This window comes from Dichotomopilus funicola (genome assembly GCF_033296635.1).
Source record: "Dichotomopilus funicola strain CBS 141.50 unplaced genomic scaffold C8A04scaffold_18, whole genome shotgun sequence".
In the NCBI taxonomy this organism is placed as follows: Eukaryota; Fungi; Ascomycota; class Sordariomycetes; order Sordariales; family Chaetomiaceae; genus Dichotomopilus; species Dichotomopilus funicola.
In genome coordinates, this window is record NW_026944039.1 from 210,619 (window position 1) to 232,392 (window position 21,774).

Here is a 21,774-nt window from a genome sequence, read left to right on the forward strand (position 1 = left end):
GTAACCGCTCACAACCTTTTGATGCAAGACCTTACAGCACGACAGACAGGAACGAGGGCTGCTTGCAATATGTATGACGTCATGTTCGAACGCAGGCAACCCTGGAGACTGGCCAGGTACAAGGGTTGCCGTACGGGATTGTAAATACGGCGATGAATTTCAATATTGTGCAAGTTGCGCTGGGGTCGTAGAAGACAATTAGGGACGGCGTCTGAACTATATCGACCATAATTCCAGACACAAGATAAGATAAGCCTCACCGGGAATATCATGACCATTTTTGATTGTTCGCGACCTATCTTGCTCAAGCTAATGGGCCGAACTTGCGATTCATCTGGAATCGGAAACTTTACGACTGATACCACGCCCCTGAGACGGGCCCGCAGCGGGGTCGTGTAGTTGCAACTGTGCAGCGGCCCAAGCTTCGGCTTTTTGGTGGGCAGCAACGCAACTGGGCAGCCTCGGATGAAAGAGACGGGCCGTCGTCATCATCCCCAGCACTAACCACGCCACAACACCACCTGGCGCCGCGACGAGAGCCAGATAATTTTCCCTTGTCGCATTCCTCGTTTGAGCTTGACCCAATTCCTCACTGTCCAGCGTGTATCTTTTGCTCCCTTCCCGATTCTTGTTCCTTAGCTACCTGTTCCTAGGAATTGCGCGTTTGGTGGGTTTCCTCGTCGTTGGCCCCGCGTCTCTGCCCATTCCTGACACGTTGGTGTGTTGCACAGCTCCGTCATGACATAGATAAACCTTCAACACACGATACCTACGAACGAATAAAATACGAAAATCGGCGCCGACTTCATACTCCCCGATACGATACACACTCGTGCTTTCCCTTGCCCCCGCCCTCCGTTCGCCGATGACGACCCCACGATCTAGACGGTAGATACCCCATCCCACTCCCCTGCCCGGGTTACGGCACGCTGCCATCACCATGCTCGAAGGTCTCGTTGCGGGGCTTTTGAACCGCTTCCTGGGCATGTATGTGAAGAATTTCGACCCTACACAGCTCAAGGTCGGAATCTGGTCTGGCGACGTTAAGTTGCGTGACCTCGAGTTACGCCGGGAAGCTCTGGACCAGTTGAAGCTGCCCATCAATGTTGTCGAGGGCCATCTTGGTGCATTGACACTCGTTATCCCTTGGTCGAACTTGCGCGGTGCGCCGGTCAAGGTCTTTATCGAGGATGTCTTTTTGCTTGCATCGCCCAAGGAGGAAGCGGAATACGATGAGGAAGAGGAGGACCGTCGGAAGCAGCGGATCAAGATGGAGAAACTCGACTCGGCTGAACTGTTGAAAGAGAGGTCGCAGGAAGGTTTGAGCCAGGAAGAACAGAAGCGCACGCAAAGTTTCACCGAGAGTTTGGTTACGAAGATTGTCGACAATCTACAGGTCACCGTCAAAAATATCCATGTCCGTTACGAAGATGCCATTTCGGCACCAGGGCATCCATTTGCCCTCGGCGTCACCCTCGAAGAGTTCAGCGCTGTCAGCACCGATGGCGAATGGACCCCCACCTTCATTCAGGACTCGGCCGAGACGACCCACAAGCTGGCGACGCTGGAATCTTTAGCCGTGTACTGGAACACGGACACTAAGCTCCTGGGTCCAGGCCGTGAAGCTCACACACCAGGGACCGAAGAGACACCGCACGACGAGATCGTAGGAAACTTCAAGTCCATGATTGCAAGCAGCGAGAATGAAGTCGCCGGGAATCACCAGTTCATACTGAAGCCGGTTTCCGGGCAAGCCAAGATCGAGTTGGACAAGACGGGGAGTCCAAATGTGCCGAAGTTCAAAGCCAACCTGTTGTTCGACGAAATCGGTGTGGTGCTGGATGATCAACAGTACCGGGATGCCTTGATGATGGTTGACCTGTTTCACTACTTCATACGCCACCAGGAATACAAGAAGTACCAGCCCAAGGGTGTCACGCCGAAGGAGGATCCCAAAGCCTGGCTCAAGTTTGCTGGAGATGCTGTCCTGAGTAAGATCCACGAGAAAAACCGGCGGTGGTCGTGGGACTATTTCCGAGAACGCAGGGACGACAGGATCCGCTACATTGAGCTTTTCAAAAAGAGGAAACAAAACCAACAGTTGGACGCTCAGGAGACGGACGACTTGAACAAGCTAGAGTGGAAGCTTGGCTATGAGGACCTTCGCTTCTGGCGATCCTTGGCCCGCAACCAACTGAAGAAGGAAAACGCCGAGGCACTCAAGAACCGACCATCGTCCCAGCAACAAGATCAGCAACAACAGCAAGGTTGGATCGCTTGGGTTTGGGGCGCGAAGCCTCAGCAATCGGAGAAGCAGGATGAGACCGAGAACACGCAGATCACGGAGGAACAGCGCAAGGAACTCTACGAGGCCATCGATTGGGACGAGAAGACAGCCCTGGCCGCTGAGGTTGATGCGCCGCGGGACACCGTTAAGATGCAGATCGAGACATCTTTGAGCACGGGCAGCTTTACGCTGAAACAAAGCCCACATGGAGATTCACGGGATCTCATAAGTCTCCATTTCGACGTGTTCAAGGCCAAGGGGTGCAAACGGCCTGACTCCTTTTTGGTGGATCTCAGCCTGGGTGGGTTGCGTGTCAACGACGGCACGACTCCCAAGAGTCTTTACAAGGAGATTGTTCGTGTCAAAGATGCGCCTTCGCAACACGCCAATAAGCGACTTTCCATCGCCGAACTCGAGCAGGCTAGCGATCAGGCCTTCTTCCAGTTCCAACTTGAACAGAACCCTCTAGACGAGCAAGGCGATATCGCAGTGACCGCCAAGCTCAAGCCGCTGGAAATTGTTTGGAACCCGAACGTGGTGTTGGGGGTTGTGGACTTTTTCCGTCCCCCAGAACGTCACATGGAGTCCATCAGCGCACTCATGGAAACGGCTGGTGCTACAGTGGAGGGTCTCCGTGAGCAGACCAGGGCAGGGCTTCAATTCGCCCTGGAAGAGCACAAAACCGTCAACGCTAAACTGGATTTGCAAGCTCCCCTGATCATCATCCCCATGGCCATCACCAGTAAAAACTCATCCTGCTTGATCCTGGATGCCGGCCATATTAGCGTGACCAGCGAACTGGCCGACAAGGAAACCACTAAGAAGTTGGAATCGAAGGAGGCTAAGTCGTACACCGATGAGGACATCAAGCGGCTTGAGTCGCTCATGTACGACAAGTTTCTCGTCAAGCTAACGTCGACGCAAGTCTTGATCGGTCCGTCCATCGATGAGACAAAACAACAACTGGTTGATAGGGATGACGAGCGGAAATTGCACGTTGTCGACAAGATCAATGTGGACTTCGTGGTTGAAACATCAATCCTCCCTAAGGCTCCCAACCTCACCAAGTTCAAGATCTCTGGGCACATGCCAGTTCTCCAAGTCAGCGCGTCAGATGCCAAATATAAAACGCTTATGCGAATTATTGATGTCGCGATCCCCAAGTTTGGCGGGAATCAAGACTCTGCACCACACCACGACGGCCCCGCTCAGCGGCCTCGTCTCGAAAGCACTTCGTCCACTCGACCTCGGCGGAAGAGCGAAAGAAGGATGTCGACGCCGCTCCTCCCATTCGTTACGCAGCAACAGGCCATCATCATTGACGATGACGACCTTGATGACGACGATGACAAATTCGAGGATGCCAAGGATGGTTCGTCAGATGAGCAGCTTCGCATCCAACAGCGCATCTTTGAATTCAACTTCACAGTCGACAAGCTCAAGGGCTCGTTATACCGCAGCGACCCAAATCGGGGAGGCTTCGACCAGCTTCTCGTCGAGCTGGTGGCTGAGAATTTTGCGGTGGAGTACCACTTGAGACCCTTCGACATGGGTGCGGAGGTCTCCCTCGGATCAGTGACCGTCGACGACTTTGTGGAGAACCCGCCTGCCGAGTTTAAGTCCATCGTGTCTTCCGGCGATGTTGAAGACCGCCAACAGGCCAGGGATCTCGTGCATGTCAAGTTTGTTAGGGTCAAGAAGGAGTCGCCCGAGTTCATGTCTGTTTACGAGGGCGTGGAAACCAACGTTGATGTTGCCATATCTACGATCAACCTCGTCGTGACTCGCAAGACGCTACTTACTCTGCTAGACTTCATCCTGATTACCTTCACCAACAATCAATCAGCCGAAACCCCACGAGGGCGGGAGGAGGCCATCATGGACGCGGACTCGGAAACGGACGAGACCCCAGAGCCACCTTCACCACCACCGCCACAGCAAGAAGGCGGCGCCATCAGGGTAAAGGTCGACCTTAAGAGTATCCGATTGATCCTTAATAACGATGGCATTCGGCTCGCTACCTTGTCCTTCAACCACGCTGACGTGGGCGTCTTCCTGCTTGGTCGGTGCATGCGTGTGTCGACCAAAATCGGCGATCTGAGCTTGGTAGACGACGTTAACCTGGGTGTCTCGGCCGATTCGAGCTTGCGCCGGCTTGTTACCATTCAAGGGGACGAGCTGGCCGACTTCCGCTACGAGACCTTCGATTCGTCCAAGGAGGAGGGGTATCCCGGATATGACTCGTCTATCTTTTTGCGAGCCGGCTCTGTCAAGTTGAACTTTGTCGAGGAACCATTCCGCAAGATCGTTGACTTCCTCGTCAAATTCGGCAAGATGCAAGCCATTTACAACGCCGCTCGACAGGCTGCTGCCAACCAAGCCAACCAGCTGCAACAGAGTCAGAGCCGGATCAAGTTCGACGTCGTTGTCAAAACACCCATCGTCGTGTTCCCTCGCATGGTCGGGCCGGAGAGTCCCAAGCGAGATGTCATCACAGCATACCTCGGTGAAATCTACGCGCAGAACAAGTTTGCGCCGCTCGATGATTCGGAGAACTCGGAGATTGCGATGAAGTTGTCAGCGGGCATACGCAACATCAAGCTCACGTCGAATTTCTTCTACAGCGGGGATCGTGAAGAAGAGCTTGAGCTCATCGACCACGTTGATTTGGGTTTCCAGATCACGTATGCGGAGCACACGGACGGCGCGAAGAGACCTGACTTGGAGATAGAAGGGTCCATGACGGACTTCAATCTCCGCATCACGCCGTATCAGCTGAACTCCATTTTGGAGATTTCCCAATCCGTCCCGGCTGCGTTCGCGGGTGATACTGATCAACACACGGCTGACGCGGAAAGAGACGTTGGCGGTGCGACCCTGGAGCGTGCCAGGACCGTTCCTGGGTATGGTGGCACTGGCACGAACGAACAGCTCGTGGATATGGGCCCTGAACTCGGGACTCGCGGTGAGGCCTGGACAAAGCTGGACCTCAAGTTCGTCGTGAACGAAATCGGCTTGGAGTTGATCAATGCCCCAGAAGATGGCCCGGTCGGCGATCTTGATGCTGCGAGTCTGTCCAAGTTTAGCCTCAACACCAGCCGGCTCAAGACACGCATGGATTCCAATGGAAGTCTTGAAGCTGAGTTCGTCATCCAGGCCTTCACCATCTACGATACACGGCACCGCGAGACCAACAAGTTCCGCCGCATCATGACTAGCGGAAACTCTAGCGTTGAGCAGCTCATGGCCAGTGTCACCATGGCAGGCGGCAAGGAAAGAAATATCATCGCCATGGTCGCCATCGACAGTCCTCGCGTCATCTTTGCGCTCGATTATCTGTTTGCTCTTCAGAAGTTTATCACCATCGGGACGAAGAGTAACGAACCTGTGCTCCCCGAGAGTAGTCCGATCGAAAGCCCCGAGGACACAAGCGACGCGGACTCCATCCAGGCCAACCTTTCGGTGAGGCGATCAGAGAGCAGCACAGCCCGGTCGACGCCGCCAGCCTCGCAGCCACCCGGGACGAAGAACGATGGAAACAGGCCAAAGACGTCACTGGCGTATCGGGTGAACGTCGTTGATGCGCAGGTCATCCTGATCGCGAACCCCCTCAGCACGAGTTCTGAGGCCGTTGTCTTGGGGACGAAGCAGGTTATTTTGTCCCAGCACCACGCCCTCACCTTCCAAGTTTCGAAATGCGGCATGTTTTTGTGCCGGATGGATCGATTCGACGACTCCAGGCTGAGGATCATCGACGACTTCTCGCTCCAGCTCTCCGTGGATAACTCTCAGCCGGCTAGCACCAAAATCCACGCTGACATCGAGCCTCTTATTTTGCGCTTGTCGCTACGCGATATCTTGCTTGCGACGCAAACCATCACCAAAGCCTCGGAGCTTTCCGGGAGTAATCCTCCAGCGAACACGAACGCCGCGGTCAAGGCGTCGGACCAAAAGGCTAAGCAGCTCAAAGCATCTGGCCATAGGCCAAAACCCGGGGCTGGCAAGTCTTCCTCCGGCTTGGTTGCGAGAGTCCGTCGAGCAAGCAAGAGTGCAGGGAGTGTTTCGCAGAGACCGGGTAGCCCACAACCCCCACATGATGTGGTCAAGCCGCCTGCTCGACACGAGGAGCTCAGCGTCACAGTCGAAGGCGTGCGAGTCGTCCTCCTTGGCGATGTCCACGAGCTGCCCATACTCGACATGAGCGTCAAGAACTTTACGGCAAACGCGGAGAACTGGACGTCGAATCTCAAGGCGGAAACGGCACTGGAGATGTACGTCAACATCTACAACTTTGCCAAGTCCGCGTGGGAACCCATCGTCGAGCCGTGGCAAGTTGGGTTTGGAGTGGCACGCGACCAAAAGACGAGCGTACTGTCGGTCGATGTGTCGTCTAAGCGCAACTTTGACATAACCATCACGACGGCTAGCATTGCGCTACTGTCGCACTCGTTTGCTTTCTTCAGCGAGGCTCAAGACGTCCTGAGCAAGCCTCGAGGTGTCGAGGCGCCCTATCGCATCCGCAATTATACTGGGTTTGATGTCATGGTGCATGCAAAGAGACAGAGCAGTGCAGAGACGACCTCTTTGCGTCTGACGGATGGACAAGAGGTACCCTGGAGCTTCGAGGACTGGGAGAAGTTGCGAGAGAGTCTGACCCTGACCGAAGGGGCCAATGCCAGCAATGTGTCCGTTCAGCTCGACGGCAGCGGCTTCGACATGGTTAAAAACATTCGGCTGTCTCGCGAGGGCGAATTCCTCTACGCACTCAAGCCCAAGGCGGACGGTGTCCTGCACAAACTCCTGGTTGATGTCAAGCTGGGCCCCGACAATATCAAGTATGTGACGCTCCGCAGTCCCTTGCTTGTGGAGAACGACACCGATCTCCCTGTCGAGCTGGGCGTCTATGATTCTCAGGAGGGCCATCTCCTCAAGATTGAGAAGATTGCGCCGGGCGAGAGCAGGCCTGCACCGGTCGGGGCCGTGTATCTGAAGAGTCTGCTCGTGCGTCCGGATCCGGGCTTTGGGTATGGTTGGAGCACGGACACGTTGTGGTGGAGGGACTTGTTGCGACGGCCTACGAAGACGTTGGTCTGCAAGGGGGAGCACGGCGATCCATTTTACTTCCAGGTGTCTACGCGGTGGGATACTTCGAACCCGATGACCAGGTTTGTGGTTTTCTTTTCTTCTCTTCCTTCCGAGACAAGCCAGACAACTTACAATTCACAGGAACTACCCATACATGCGCTTGAAGATCTCCGCACCCGTCACGCTGGAGAACCTACTGCCGTACAACTTCAAGTACCGGATTTACGATAAGAACACGAAGAAGGACTGGTCCAACTTCCTGCGCAAGGGCGGCGTCAGCCCTGTTCATGTGGTTGAGCTATCTCATCTGCTGCTTCTCAGTGTCGACATGCAAGACACCCCCTTCAAGCCGAGCGAATTTGCCATCATCAACGCTGGATCGAACGACGACTTCAAGAAAGAAACAAATCTTGTGTGTCGCGATAACGCTAACATGTCTTTGAACTTGCGGCTGCACTACTTCCGCATTCCTAACAGTGGCGGTGCGTTCAAAGTCACAGTGTACAGCCCGTACGTCGTGCTCAACAAGACCGGGCTGGATGTCAGCTTCCGTTCCAAGAGCTTCATGCAGCACGCCAAGGCGGCGGCCGGCCAGCCTCTCATCGATGTGTCGGACGGGAATGAGCAAAAAGCACAGCCGCTGATGTTCTCATTCAACAACGACGACCATCGGAACAGAGCCATCCTAAAGGCCGGGGAATCGGAGTGGAGCAAGCCGCAGAGTTTCGATGCCATTGGCAGCACCACCGAGGTTGTGCTGAACTCGTCGCAGACCAATGCGGAGATTCACTTGGGTGTCACGGTGGATTCCGGGCTGGGCAAGTACAAGATGGTCAAGACCGTGACGCTGGCGCCAAGATACGTCATCCAAAACAAGCTGGGCGAGGATATCAACATTCGCGAGCCCAGCTCTTCCAGTGTCATGTTGTTGAAGAGCGGGTTGTTGAAGCCCCTGCATTACCTCCATCGGGGTGCTGTTAAACAGCTTTGCCTGTGCCATCCGGGAGTCGACAACCAGTGGACCGCGCCGTTCAACATTACCGATCTTGGCATCACGCATCTCAAGATTGCCAAGGCCGGCCAGCGACAGCGACTTGTTCGGGTGGAAGTCCTGATGGAGGAGGCGACAGTGTTTTTGAACCTGACTCTGGAGCAGCGCAACTGGCCGTTCTCGATGCGCAACGAGAGTGACACCGAGTTCACCTTCTACCAAGTCAATCCGAGCATCGACGAGGACGATACGGAGGACCGCTCTGGGTGGAGGCCGGTTAGGTACCGTCTTCCCCCTCGTAGCATCATGCCGTATGCCTGGGACTTTCCGGCGGCCAAGCACAGGGAAGTGTGCATCAGTGCCTACAACAAGGAGCGGCACGTCAAGCTGGCGGAAATTGGCAACCTGATGCCGATGAAGTTTATTGGCACGAACGGCCAGACCAAGATTATCGACATCAACGTCACGGCGGATGGGCCAACACAGACCATGATCTTGTCCAACTTCAAGCAGTCCAAGAGTCTGTACCGCCAACGGTCCAACGCCGGTTCTAGCAGTAGCCGAGAAGGGTTTGAAGCCAAGGCGCTGGACACCAACACCACGTTCCGCGCGCAACTGCGGCTGTCCGGCATTGGCATCTCGCTCATCAACTCGCAGCTCAAAGAGCTGGCATACCTCACTTTCCGTGACGTGCAGCTACGGTACAGCGACTCGCCGATGTACCAGACGGTCAGTCTGGCGGTCAAGTGGATCCAGATCGACAACCAGCTCTATGGCGGCATCTTCCCGATGATCCTCTACCCTAGTGTGGTTCCCAAGAGGGCACAGGAGATCGAGGCTCACCCCTCGCTGCACGCCATGGTGACACGGGTCAAAGACGAGTCGTACGGTGTCGAATACATCAAGTACGCCACCGTGTTGCTGCAGGAGATGACGGTCGAGCTAGACGAGGACTTCATCTACGCCATGCTGGAGTTCTCCAAGATCCCCGGCGCGTCATGGTCGTCGCCCTCGTCGACCACCAACGAGGAAGACAAGCTCTGTGACGACAACATCGACATTCCGCAGCCGAAGCAGCAGCAGGCCGGGCGGGACATCTACTTCGAGGTCCTCAACATCCAGCCTATGCAGCTAGACCTGTCGTTTGTGCGGACCGAGCGTGTCAATGTGGAGGACAAGACATCATCCAAAAACCCCGTCATGTTCTTCTTCAACGTCATGACTATGGCCATTGGCAACATCAATGACGCCCCCGTCCGATTCAACGCGCTCATGCTGGAGAACGTGCGCGTCTCGATCCCTGTGCTAATCCAGAATGTGTCGAACCACTACAGCCAGGAAGCATTGTTCCAGATCCACAAGATCCTCGGCAGTGCCGACTTCCTCGGGAACCCCGTGGGGCTCTTCAACAACATCAGTTCGGGCTTCGCGGATATCTTTTACGAGCCGTACCAGGGTCTCATTATGTCGGACAAACCGGAAGATTTCGGTCTCGGACTCGCCCGGGGAGCCGGTTCATTCTTCAAGAAGTCTGTCTACGGCTTTACCGACTCCTTCTCCAAAGTCACGGGCAGTTTCGCCAAGGGCCTGGCAGCGGCCACCATGGACAAGCAATTCCAAGACCGCCGGCGCATCACCCGCGCCCGCAACCGGCCCAAGCACGCCCTCTTCGGCGTCACGGCCGGCGCCAACAGTCTCTTCACCTCCGTGGCCTCTGGCGTCGGTGGCCTCGCCCTCAAACCCTTCGAAGGCGCCGAACAAGAAGGCGCCCTGGGATTCTTCAAAGGCATCGGCAAGGGCGTCGTCGGCCTCGCCACAAAGCCCGCCATCGGCGTCCTCGACTTCGCCTCTAACGTCTCCGAGGGCGTGCGCAACACCACCACCGTCTTCGACGGCTCCGAACTCGACCGCGTCCGCTTACCCCGCTACATCCCCGCCGACGGTATCGTCCGGCCCTATTCCCAGCGCGAAGCCCTCGGCCAGAGCTGGCTGAAACAAGTCGATAATGGCAAATACTTCGACGAGGCGTACATTGCACACTTGGAACTGCCCACCGAGGACATGGTGGTAATGGTGACGTATGCGCGGATCCTGTTGATTCGCAGTCGACGGCTGCAAACGGAGTGGGATGTGCCGCTGAAGGATGTGCAGACCATTGCGAAGGAACGGACGGGGTTGAGTCTGACGTTGCGGGGCGGGACGAATGGGCCGTTCATACCGATTGGTCAGGAGAGTGGAAGGGCGTTTATCTATCGTATGGTGGCTGTTGCGGTGGAGGAGTTTAATCGGCGGTTTAAGGGGTTGGAGTAGCGTGCTGACTGGGGGGGTCGTGGGGGTGAGCAGGAGCGTGTGGAGAGGGGAAGAGGTTGCCGGAAATGGTGGAGGGGTATGAAGGGCAGGAAGAGAAGAAGAAGAAGAAGACCTGATAGCGCGAGTTGGGATGCCGCTGTAACCTGACTCTTGATGAGTGAACGCTACCTTCCCGGGGTCGAGGATGGTCGGTGTATTCGTGGTGTAATGCTTGTTCTCCTTTTCCTATGTATCACGTTTCGTTCCTGTGCTGAGTTGATACAGCGCCGAGAATATGTATTTTGGAAGAATAAAATTAGTCTCTTTGATCCAAGTTCCATGGGTGATGCTGTCCGAGGAGCTCAACTGAGAGTAGGGTTAGGGTTAGTCCCTCGGACGCAGACCATGACGGACAGGTTAAGTCTCCGAGCACATGTTCGTGACCCTCCGATCCGAGACTCGACATAGTTTCCTCTTCGTTTCGTGGCCACCTGTGTAGAAAGAACATTTTGCCATTGCCAATTTTATCTTATTTTTATCAGAGACTTCCTTATGGTGTGTTGACAGACTAACGTTATTGATATTCGACGAGACTCGATAAGGATACCATAAACCCTCGCACAGCTTCATACCAAACTGGCAAACAGCTAACAACACAATGCCGGTTAAACTCAGATGTGTCAGTCTAAATCTTTCGCATCCGTAAACCAACAATACATCCATCACCGAAACGCCAAATTAACCACTCTAACCCCTGCCTGGGCAAAAGCCTGACTCTCTCCCTCCACCGGACCAAACAACACCCTCATCTTCATTCTCACACTCAGACTACGCCTCAATCATCCTCCTTTGATGCCCTCCTGCCGCAGCGGCTGTTTTGGTTGCCGCCCCTGAACTCGACCCCCGGCGACCTGTGCCCCGTCTCTCTTCCACACTCTTCCCCCGCGCCTGCTCAATCCTAACCACATCCAAACAAGCCCGAATCCCCCGTAATCTCTCCCCAGCACCCCAGCTAACAGTATTCTGCACCATGCTGTAGAACTCGCGGTAGTCCTCCGTGGAGTGCAGGGTAAACGTCTCGACAGGGGCCATGATGAAATGAGGTTCCTCCTTGCCACCGTAGTGTCTCCAGGTGATGAAAACGAAGGCTGTGGTGCCGTTCATGGCGACGCTGAATGCAGCTGTGTCGAGGGCGTTGGAAAGGTTGGTGAGATTGGGCAAGTTGTTCGCCGTGGCGTGCTGCTGGAGCTTTGCCTTGAGCTGTTCCATCAGGTGGACACATGCCACGGAACCGCCAACGCACTGGTTTACAGCTACGTATAGCTTGCCGGACTCGCCTTTGAATTCGATGGGGAAAAATGGGAAGAATGGCGGGTGGTGTAGTTGGGTTGTGGCGGGTGTGTCGAGGCCTAGTGCTCCGAGCCGGGCGTGTTGGGACTGCGAGAATGCGCCTGGGAATTTGTATCCGTACAGTAGGTCCGGGGCAGGCCGGCTGATTTTAAACTTCGAGTTGAGATTGGGGACGGTCTCTTGGCGGAGGGAGTAGCGAATACTGCGGGTGAGGGCGCGGGAGCCGGCCACAGCCGGGAAGACCTGAGTTGAGTAGTAGGTTTCGACCTCGGCTTCGTTCGTGCCGAGGAAAAGCGAGTCATAGTCCGGATTATCAAGGAGGTCCTTTTCGCAAGGGCCGGGCTTGTCACTGACTTGCCGGACTAAATCGGCGAGGCGGGCGATGTTGTAGGGGGCACCTTTTAAACGAGTGCGCAGTTCGATCTTGTTCTCGACGAAGTGCTTACTCCGGTATTCTTCGCGGTTAAGGACGCTTCGGGAGGTCTTAGGGGACCCTGGAGGGGTTGTGTGTGTCCATCGACGAGCGAGTGCAGAGTGAGAGCCCGTGAGGAAGGTCGACAGGGACTGGCGAGTTCGGGCTGTAATACAGCTTCGGAGGGTTGACATCGTGAACCCAGTTCGAAAGGTCCTACACTTATGATAGGGTAGACCCTGTAGTAAGAGAGGTACCGTTGATCTGGGATTGGAACAGGCGGTGCCCATGTGGTGATGAGTCAGTCTTGGAGCCGTGGGGCCTGGAGAGATAATCGACTGTCCTTTTGGTTTCGTCGGGGTCTCGATGTCGTCGAGAAGTCAAAGGCCCCTATTCCGTTTTCACCTCTGTGACTTCAAGAGCGTTTCTCGGCCGGCCATAAAGCAAACAGGCCACACTGCGAGTGTTAGCCATGACGGCGGCGGCACAGTTCCTCTTTATTCCCCTCTGACCCAGGAAGTTGGTGACTCAACTTCCAAGGCTTCCAGTTCATGTCCTGCATTCAGTCGGGGGCAGTGAAGTGGGAGGCCTTGCAAGAAACAAAGCCCTGGGTCGTCTCGATTGGCTACTGGACCTGCCATGTGGCGTCCGATATCATGTGCTGTTGAAAGAAGCCGCTGGGCGCAGCAAAAATGAGGCGGCTGGACTGATTGGGCGATGAGGTCGGTAGACTCGGCGTGGGCCTAACAAAGAACACATGGGCATGGCCCGAAAGACAGGTAGGCACCGGGTTGCGAGTGTCCTGGCCAGGTCTCTTACCTAACGGACCAACTGACTTTCGACCCTTTTCTCTGACGTCCTAATGCCCTTACTCATACTGGTGTCATGCTGTCGCGTTATCGAGTCGAAGATTCTTTGGCTCAACAACGCTGCCTTTCTTCATCCTCCCGTTACTTTCCCCAAACCCGGCTTCCATGGTTATAAAATTCGATAAGAAATCTGCCCCAACGTCCCGGGTTGCAAACTGTTGGTCGGCTCACCCTTCTTTGTGGTCCGTGTTCTTCGCTTGCTACGGCCCGGCCAACGGCTTAAGGTCGGGTTGATCAGCTGTGCAGACAAGGGGCCATGTGGGCGTGGTAGGCCTTCGAGCTGGCCGCAGCCTGACCATACAACATCCTCCACCAATACTAAGCGCGTGGGTATTGGGACGCATGGTGTGCCTCGGCAAGCCATTCCATTAGGCTTCGTGCACCAGCGGCCAGCCTTGGATCTGCCCGGTCCAGGAACGGGCCACTGTTACGGTGTGTCAAAATATGATTGGGGGGGGACCTTCTGGCGGCCTTCCAGCCTTGTACTGAGGGAAAACTTGTGTTAACTGTGTGACTAAGGAGGGTGGTGCTTGCTCCGTTGAACAACCAACGGCTGCATGGTTGGGTTTCAAGAGGTCAGTTGCCGAATCGGGAAAGAACAACAAAGCTTCTTCGCACTGTACGGCGGCACACCCAGAGAGCCAAGTTACAGACCAACTCTTGCAAAATTAACAAAAACAATTTCAATATTTTCAAAATTTAGGTCCACATTAATAAAACTGTTCATTTCGACACGTAGTTTTTGGGGAGACATATCAACAGAGGGTCTTTCGATGGTGCATCCAGTGAAAACACAGCTCGCGTCTTCGCACTGTAGCTTGCATGGAAGGGAAGGCTCGGCGGCTAAAAGTGGGGCTTCTGTCTCGGAAGGCGCTGCCAAGTCCATCTCTCCCGCCTCTTGACTCTTCCTCTTTCGAATGCACCAAAATAAAATTACTTCTTTGAATCTTTTTTGTCCTCGCTTTGCCACCCCGGAACGTGTCGCGGAAAATGATTTCCCTTCCTTAGAAAACTTCTGACCGTCTCACATTTGCACCGTTCGTGAGGCCCGGGCCGCTCCCGCTGCAGGATGCCTGAACCCTTGGACCCCAAGACCCCCAAAGGCCCCAACTACCCCAGCTGTAGCCCTAGCCAACCAACTCACCACTGATGCAACACCATGGGCCGCCGGAATGGGCCACACAACAAGGGGATGCTGGCGCGCGGCAGCGAGCCTCGACGTTTTCGATAATCTATTGGTATACGTGAGTTTCTTTGACTGCACTCAGCCGCACACGGGGCCCGGGTCGTGATTCCGGTCGGCTTTGGACGGTCGACTGTCAACGCTGCGCAGCGACCTGCCACTTCGTATCCTCCTTGAGTCAGAGCATGGCTAGCATGTTGTTGGTTGTTGATGTTGGTCGTCCGGATGGTGGCCACCTCACGAGGTATGGCCAATAAATAGCGCTTGCATCAATGAGTGCGGAAACCACCTGTTGGTGGCTTAGTTAATTCAGGCAGCATACTGGAATCACGGATTCTGCCTGGTGTTTTATTAGGTGGACAAGGCAGAAAATGCATACAATCCCCTCCTCTCCTTGGTGCCTGGGAGTCTGCTTCTCGCCTGCTCACTTCAACTCGCCCCAAGCTGCCAACTGACGCCCTCAACCTGTCTTGGGAGCGACCTCTCAATATCATGGTATCTCGCGACCCGGTACTTGAGAAAGACCAGCCCCTGGATCTTTCTCCACGCCCTTTACGAACCTTCGAACCGGGCCGCTGTATTTACGGTCCCGCGAAGTTCAACAAAAGCCCCTGGTGTTCCCGGTGCATATTCACAACACAACTCCAGGTTTCGAGATGTACCCAGCAAAACCCTATGGTTCCGAAGTATTGTATTGTTGTTTAAAATATCAGTTGCACACGACACCTGCCACGTTCGGAATTGGAGGACGGTGTCGACGCCGAAGACCTCAACTATCGCTGGACGATGACGAAAATCCCCCCGGCGAGAAACAAGTGAAGGAAGTCATTCAACAAAGACCATAGACCATAACTACGGCGAGTACAACTGGGGATACTCGGGAAAGTCTGTACGAGTTTGGCAACGTTAGATGACTTGTCATTCCTTATTCACTGGGATATCAACACCATGCAGACTCCGCCGTGCGTTATCAAAAGGCGAGTTTTGAATCTTGAGCGAGAACCCTGTCCCAGCCTGATTGTATGAACCCAAGGTTATCTGAGGCCTGGATTTTGTTGGGAATAATGAATTACCGAAGTCCAGGTGGCGTTACTAGAGAAGTCCAAGCAGCTTTCGCATATCATCATGGCGGCATTGTTAGAATCGTTGGAATCTAATGAAATTATGGTTTCTGAGGTCGAGATCATGAGATCCGTCCGAGGTTAGCTGGGCCCCGGAACCTCATTAGAGTTTTATGCCGCTTTGATTGGTATTTTGACTAATTATTGATATTACTTGAAGGAGCGTTAGACTGAAGGACGTCTGTTCAAATAGGATACCACCAAACCGAAGTTAATTATTTGTAGCACTCTCACCCGCAGTTGATTGAACAACGCACCTCGAACGAAGCCGAATTCTGATGTTTTGCCGTCGTAAACTTTCTTTGCAAATGAGGCGCCGCCGTGAAACGCATGAGGTCGCGGGTCTCGTGTTGTCAGATGTGGTGATAAGACAGCCCCTGAAGGGGTTCATGGTTTCACAACAGAACCCCACTTTGTTTTTCCGCCTGTCAACCTCAGCTGTCATCCTAAGGACGCGGATAGCACAGTGAACAGATCTTATCGTTACGGCCTTTAGTGCAAGGGATGGAGTTTTTGATTTTCCAATGTTAATTTTAGAAGGCGAAAAAAAGGAGAGGGAAAATAAGAATATTTAGTCCACGAACCACCTAGGTATCTCACCACGCGGGGCCCCATACATAGTAAGCGTCGTCCCAACTCTAATTGTCTCGAACACCCCCACCCCCAGGCTAGTCTGAGACGAGCAAGCTCTTTTCGGTCCACACAGCCAATCGACGTCCTCGGACTCATGTAAGATCGCCACCGGGCTTCGAGGCCGGAAGTTCTTGCACCCTTTTCTCACTGCGACACTGGGGTTCTCCTTGGTGGTCGGTTGTCTGGGTCTCTTTCAAGATGGGGGAAATCCCCAGCTGAGTCGTTTTTACCCATTTCGCTCTCTCTTTCTTTGGTTCTTGGTTTTGGGAGTGATGTTATTTTGTGGTTCTCCTCGGCTCACACCACCGGTGGTACAGGTCGCTAATAATTATTTTTCTCATCGACCTGTTGTAATCATTCCCGAGATCACCGCCAGCCGCTGGTCGCCGTCGACGGTCCTCAGTTCTTTCATTCCGGCGTATCACGCCCTCGACCTTTGTTTTTTCCTTCGTCGCTGGTCGATCGATATAACCTCCGACGACGCGAACTCCTTAAACACGAGCGAATACAACGACAACTCACCCAACAACCTTCTTAATATCCCACCTCAAATACCACTGCCAACATGGGTCAAAACCTCTCCCTCTCCGAGCCCTTCGCGGACACCTCAGGCGTGGTCCTCGCCCCCTGGGACCGCAATGCCGACATCCTAGTGGGCATATTCTGGGCCTGCTCACTGTACGCCATCGGCATGATCTGGTGCGCCATCGGCCTGCTACGGCGCTGGGCGGGAGGACCGGACAATGATCGCGGGGTTAATATATTTTCGGTGTTGGCGGCGTTTTTGCTGTCAACGGGGTGGCCGGTGATTTTGTTGTATTTTGCTATGTCGAGTCGGTAAGGGGGGAAAGGGGTAGGGGGGAAAGGGGTAGGGGTGATGGGGAGGCTGGGTGTGAGACGCAGGGTGGTTATTTGTGGGGGGCCAAAGTTGGTTGATACGGTTGCTGGGTGAGAGAGTTGGCGAGAGAGGAGGACCACGAGGACGACTGCACAGGATGCGTCCAGGTCGGCAAGATCAGGAGGTGTATTTATGAGCAGGCAACACATAATACGGGCACATACTGTTTTGTTCATATTTTTTGGCATCCCCAAATCGAATTATATCACTTTTCTTCACCTCCCAACCTGGACATAAACATAAATAACTTACCGCCCCAAAACAAGATACGCAAACCCCAACAACCCCCTATACCCCTCCAAATACCCCCTCTCCCTCTCATCCTGCTCTCTCCTCACCTCCTCCGCCCTCGTCGGACTCCTCCCCCCATTTAACAAAGCCCACTCCCTCAACCCAGCCCGATGCGCTGACTCAAACTCGTCCCACTCCCTCTGATCCGCCACGCTCAAATGCAACACAGTCCACCCTGCGGCGCGACACATCTCGACCAGCCCGGCCAACGAGGGGATCTGATTCTCTTCGTTGCTGTCGGGATCTTCGAACTGCGCGCGGGCTGTCTTGGCGCGGGGGTTGTTGGGGTGGTGGGCGGCTTCTTCCCAGAACATTTCGCCGATTAGAGCGCGGGTGATGGTGGGGCTGTGGCCGTCTTCTTCGGGCGGGTGGGAGAGGAGGTTGGTTAGGTGAGTGAGCATGGAGGAGGTGTTGCCGAATGCGTGGGAGGAACCGATGCAGATGGCGCGGGATGGTTGGGTGGTAGTTCCGGTCCCAGTCCAAGTCCATGCGGCCGCGGGTTGTTCGACAAAGGTAACTTTACCAGGAGATAACCCCTGCGAGGCAACCTCTCGACGAGCGCGCGCGAGCACGGTGACATCGGTGTCGACACCCGTGAAAGTAGCCGTCACTTCCGCCGAGTCCGACGGGACGGACGCCGCGGCACGGAGGAGTAACTCGCCCCAGCCACAGCCGAGATCAACCACGCTGGTGGCCGGGGTTAGATCGAGGTGGGTGAGTAAAGTGTCCGCGTGGGATAGGGAGAGCGGGGCGTTGAAGGTTAACCGGGCGTACCGGGCCTCGGCGATTGCTTCGTCGTCGTTGTTCACCATGGCTGGTTGATGGTCCGTCTCACTCAGTGGTGAAGTGTGGGGAAACGCATGGACCGAAAGCCAAAAGGGGGTGTTTCATGAGGGCGGTAGGAAACCTGTTATTACCTGAATGCGCGATAGATCATGTTATTAAAGGGCCATGAAAAGGTTTTGAATTTCAGCTTTCCGGGTCGAGAAATCGGAATCCCATGAGTCACGCCGAGAAAATGCTCTCCAAGACTAGCGTGTTGACCCAAATGGTATAGACCTAGACGCGACCTTCCCAATTAGGAAGTTTAACAACACGCCCTTTACAAAACTTTGGCGTCGAGCACGGGATCCTGAATTGACATTGAAGATATTGACATTGAAGATGCGCCACTGGGTGATACAGGCCAAGAATAGATCGCTCGGTATGTGAACATATGTGGACGTGTCCCAAGCCGGATAATGTTGCCGTGGCGATCATCAAACAGGACGCTGTCACGACAAGCGTAGCAGATATGCAAGTAAAGGCATCGAACCAGAAACAAGGTATTAATTGGGGAAACTTCACTAAGATAGTAAGATCCAGAGGAATTATCTACGTACTCCTTCAAACTGATTGAATATTATGACGGCACAACATAACTATGGCTTTAAAGCAGTCGATCAATGTCATCCCAGCCTTCTCCCGCTCAGGCCGGACACCAGTCTGATCTCCCTGTAGACGAGATCCAGATGATCTGTTTTGGCTGCGATCTTCCCTACAGTGATGCCGTCTCTATCTTGGCGCTGAGCCTCATGAACGAGACTTCAGCTTAAATATTGCCAGTCATCCAGCGGACCGATATCTCTTCTGCTTTACTCACCGTCAAAGTCTCATTCATTCGAGTTGATCTCACCACTCCAGGTTCTGTGAACCGTTCCGCTCTTTCAACAGCCTCCAGTACTTTACTTCTAGCCGCCAGTCGGTTTTCAAATTTTGTCATTCAACAATACCGCCATAATGTACCCCAAGACGCTTCTCCTCGCCCTTCTTGCGGCTACTGCCGTCAACGCGGCTAGCTTCCACTATCCTCGTCAGGCCAACAACACCGGTGTCGACGCGGCTGCCGACAACAACGCTGGTGGTAATGCCAATGGTAACAACAACAACAACAACAACGCCAGCGGTAACAACAACGCCAACGGTGACAACAACAACGGTAATGCCGCCGCCGACAACAACGCCAACGCCGGCGCAGAAGCCGACGCAGCCAACGGTGCAGCCGACTTCGGCACCTGCACACCCACCATGGACTTCCAACTCGGCCGAGCCGGCCGCAAGCCCGACGAAGGCACCTTCCTGCCGACCGATGCCGTCGTGGCCCAGGGCCAGCAGGACGCGCTCAACCCCAACATCATCACGAACCGGATCTGTGACCAGCTGGGCAATGTTTGCGGGGCCAACGACGCGGCGATTGCGCAGTGTGAGGACGCGAAGGCTACGGTGGAGGGGCTGGGGACTAAGGATGAGACTACGGCGGCGGCGTTTAATGCTGCTTTGGGGTTTTAGTTTAACGCGGGGCTGAGTCTGAAGGCTCCGGGAGCGCTGGGGATTGTTAGTTGGGGGGGAAGGGGTAAGGGTAGTTAGGGATGGTCTGTACAAGTGTTAAGAAATGGAGTCGTGAGAGTGTAAAATAACCCCCTGAATGATGTTTCGTCCGGCTTTTCAACGTAGTATAGCTGTCCCAAGTGATGTTGTGGTTGTTTAATTCTCCAAGGGCTGGCAGGACAAGCAATCGATCAAGACAACTTCTTTCTTCCTAGACATAGACACCACATCCGGTTCTTCAAGTGTTTTTCTGTAGTGACGTCACCGGTATCGCTGGTAGTTTGTTGATATTTGACCTAATGCGTAGACTTTTCATCCTGTTTAGAGTCTTGATGTCATGACAATAGGCGCGTCACTACTCCACAATTGGATCACCAACAACTTCAAGCACCCTTTATGACCGCAACTCATACCTATAAGCTGTTAAATTCTGCATTCCCTTGCTCTCCGAACTACCAAACGCTAAATTTCTTTCATTATATTCTCGAGTAGCACTCCACGACAACCCCCTTAAACCATCACCAAATCCAACCACCCAAATAGAAACACCACCACCCCACCGAAAACAACCATGTCCAAACCCCTCGCCACACGCACCGTCCCCCTCCTGATCGCCGCCACCCTTTTCGGCGGGCTCGCCTACAGCACCTGGGGCGGCACCACCCAGCCCCGGCCGCGCGCAACCCACGACGCGCGCTCCCAAGCGTCTGTCTCCGAACGGCTCCAATCCGCCGCCGGCACCGGCGGGGTGCAAAAAGCTTCCGGGAGTGGCAGTGACAGCTCCCATGAAGGTCCTAGTGCAGAAAGGCTGGAGAGCCTGAAGCAGTACGATCCCAAGGATACAAGGCTGTTTAGCAACGATCCGGCGGCGCAGAGTAAGCGGAATCCGGACAAGGCGAGGAGTGGGGAGTTGGATCGGGGCGGACCGTCACCGGGGGGTGGGCTGGGGAAGAATATTGGGGAGAGGGAGGAGGGGAAGGAGGGGGATTTGGCGTGGAAGAAGATTGGGGGGTCACATTAGTGAGTGGCATATCATATATGTGCATAGTGTTGATATTGCTTGGGTATATAAAATGGGTTGTGATAATTCGGACCAATTATCGGTGCGGTGTCAGGGGTAGTATTGGGGTTGTGGCTGTGAAGGACTACTATAGTGGTACGCCTGTATATAAAGAAGTGGGAAAATATGAAAGAAATCATATTCCTAAACCTGCTTCCAATGACCACGACTCACTTAACATGCTTCTAAACCCCCCCCCCCCGGTGACGCCTCCAACCAGTGTGGCGGACCATCCCCGAGTGAAGCCGATGGTTGTCAAACGGGAATGAACTGTGTTCAACATCTCTTTGAACTATCTGGGCGTGGAAGCCGTATTACTACTCAGCTTTGCTACTTCGGTGTAATTATCGACTCAGTCATCCAGATCAGGCAAAGGTGATGCTCAAAAACAGGGTTAGGGTCCGTCAGAACATCGTCACATTGTCTCAAATCGTTCAGAATTGCCAACATCAATGACAAACAAATTGATTGAGCAGACTTTGCGAACCAAACGACCGGAACTGATCCACTTCCCACTTCCAGACAACAACCTACATTACGCTAGTTGCTCTTCAGCTCTCCATCATCCCGATCGGAATGATCTGACGCAACAATCGTCCAGATCTCCTTCGTCCTCCCACATGCCACCCGCCGATTCCTTCCCAATCCAGTAATCTCGATCGAGCCCGATGCCAAGCCACTCGCCGACCGTCACGTCAGTGCCGGGTCGCCCCAGCTGGCAAGCACGCCGGGAACGGGTATGATTGGTCAATTCCGGTGGAGGGGTCCGGCCGATGATGTCAATGACGATTCCTCGCGGATCGCGCAAGCCGGCATGGTGCTACGAGCTGGGATCTGGATGCGGCACCCGGATGCTAGCATGGTGTTGGAATGGGATGACGCTGAGGCTTGGGATGAGCAGTGAGGGTTGTTATTAAGGGGTGAGGGACCGCGATCTG

General features: G+C 54.4%; 6 protein-coding genes across 6 annotated transcripts; 4 read left to right on the plus strand and 2 right to left on the minus strand.

The window, feature by feature from the left end:
* Window positions 1–940: 940 nt before the first annotated feature.
* Window positions 941–10,673, plus strand: C8A04DRAFT_27128 (uncharacterized protein; the record flags this gene model as incomplete). The annotated part of the gene is made up of 2 exons (XM_062780182.1): window positions 941–7,452; window positions 7,514–10,673. 2 exons carry the CDS (start codon window positions 941–943, stop codon window positions 10,671–10,673), a joined length of 9,672 nt encoding a protein of 3,223 aa, XP_062638498.1.
* An 807-nt stretch (window positions 10,674–11,480) lies between these two features.
* C8A04DRAFT_27129 (uncharacterized protein) lies at window positions 11,481–12,608 on the minus strand (the record flags this gene model as incomplete). The annotated part of the gene is made up of 1 exon (XM_062780183.1): window positions 11,481–12,608. One exon carries the CDS (start codon window positions 12,606–12,608, stop codon window positions 11,481–11,483), a length of 1,128 nt encoding a protein of 375 aa, XP_062638499.1.
* A 4,177-nt stretch (window positions 12,609–16,785) lies between these two features.
* Window positions 16,786–17,061, plus strand: C8A04DRAFT_10902 (uncharacterized protein; the record flags this gene model as incomplete). The annotated part of the gene is made up of 1 exon (XM_062776755.1): window positions 16,786–17,061. One exon carries the CDS (start codon window positions 16,786–16,788, stop codon window positions 17,059–17,061), a length of 276 nt encoding a protein of 91 aa, XP_062638500.1.
* Window positions 17,062–17,366: 305 nt separating this feature from the next.
* C8A04DRAFT_27131 (SAM-dependent methyltransferase) lies at window positions 17,367–18,221 on the minus strand (the record flags this gene model as incomplete). The annotated part of the gene is made up of 1 exon (XM_062780184.1): window positions 17,367–18,221. The coding sequence occupies one exon, from the start codon at window positions 18,219–18,221 to the stop codon at window positions 17,367–17,369; it is 855 nt and encodes a 284-aa protein (XP_062638501.1).
* A 967-nt stretch (window positions 18,222–19,188) lies between these two features.
* Window positions 19,189–19,737, plus strand: C8A04DRAFT_10895 (uncharacterized protein; the record flags this gene model as incomplete). Its single annotated transcript, XM_062776754.1, has 2 exons — window positions 19,189–19,261; window positions 19,430–19,737. The coding sequence occupies 2 exons, from the start codon at window positions 19,189–19,191 to the stop codon at window positions 19,735–19,737; spliced, it is 381 nt and encodes a 126-aa protein (XP_062638502.1).
* A 610-nt stretch (window positions 19,738–20,347) lies between these two features.
* C8A04DRAFT_27133 (uncharacterized protein) lies at window positions 20,348–21,740 on the plus strand (the record flags this gene model as incomplete). The annotated part of the gene is made up of 2 exons (XM_062780185.1): window positions 20,348–20,796; window positions 21,536–21,740. The coding sequence occupies 2 exons, from the start codon at window positions 20,348–20,350 to the stop codon at window positions 21,738–21,740; spliced, it is 654 nt and encodes a 217-aa protein (XP_062638503.1).
* Window positions 21,741–21,774: the final 34 nt, after the last annotated feature.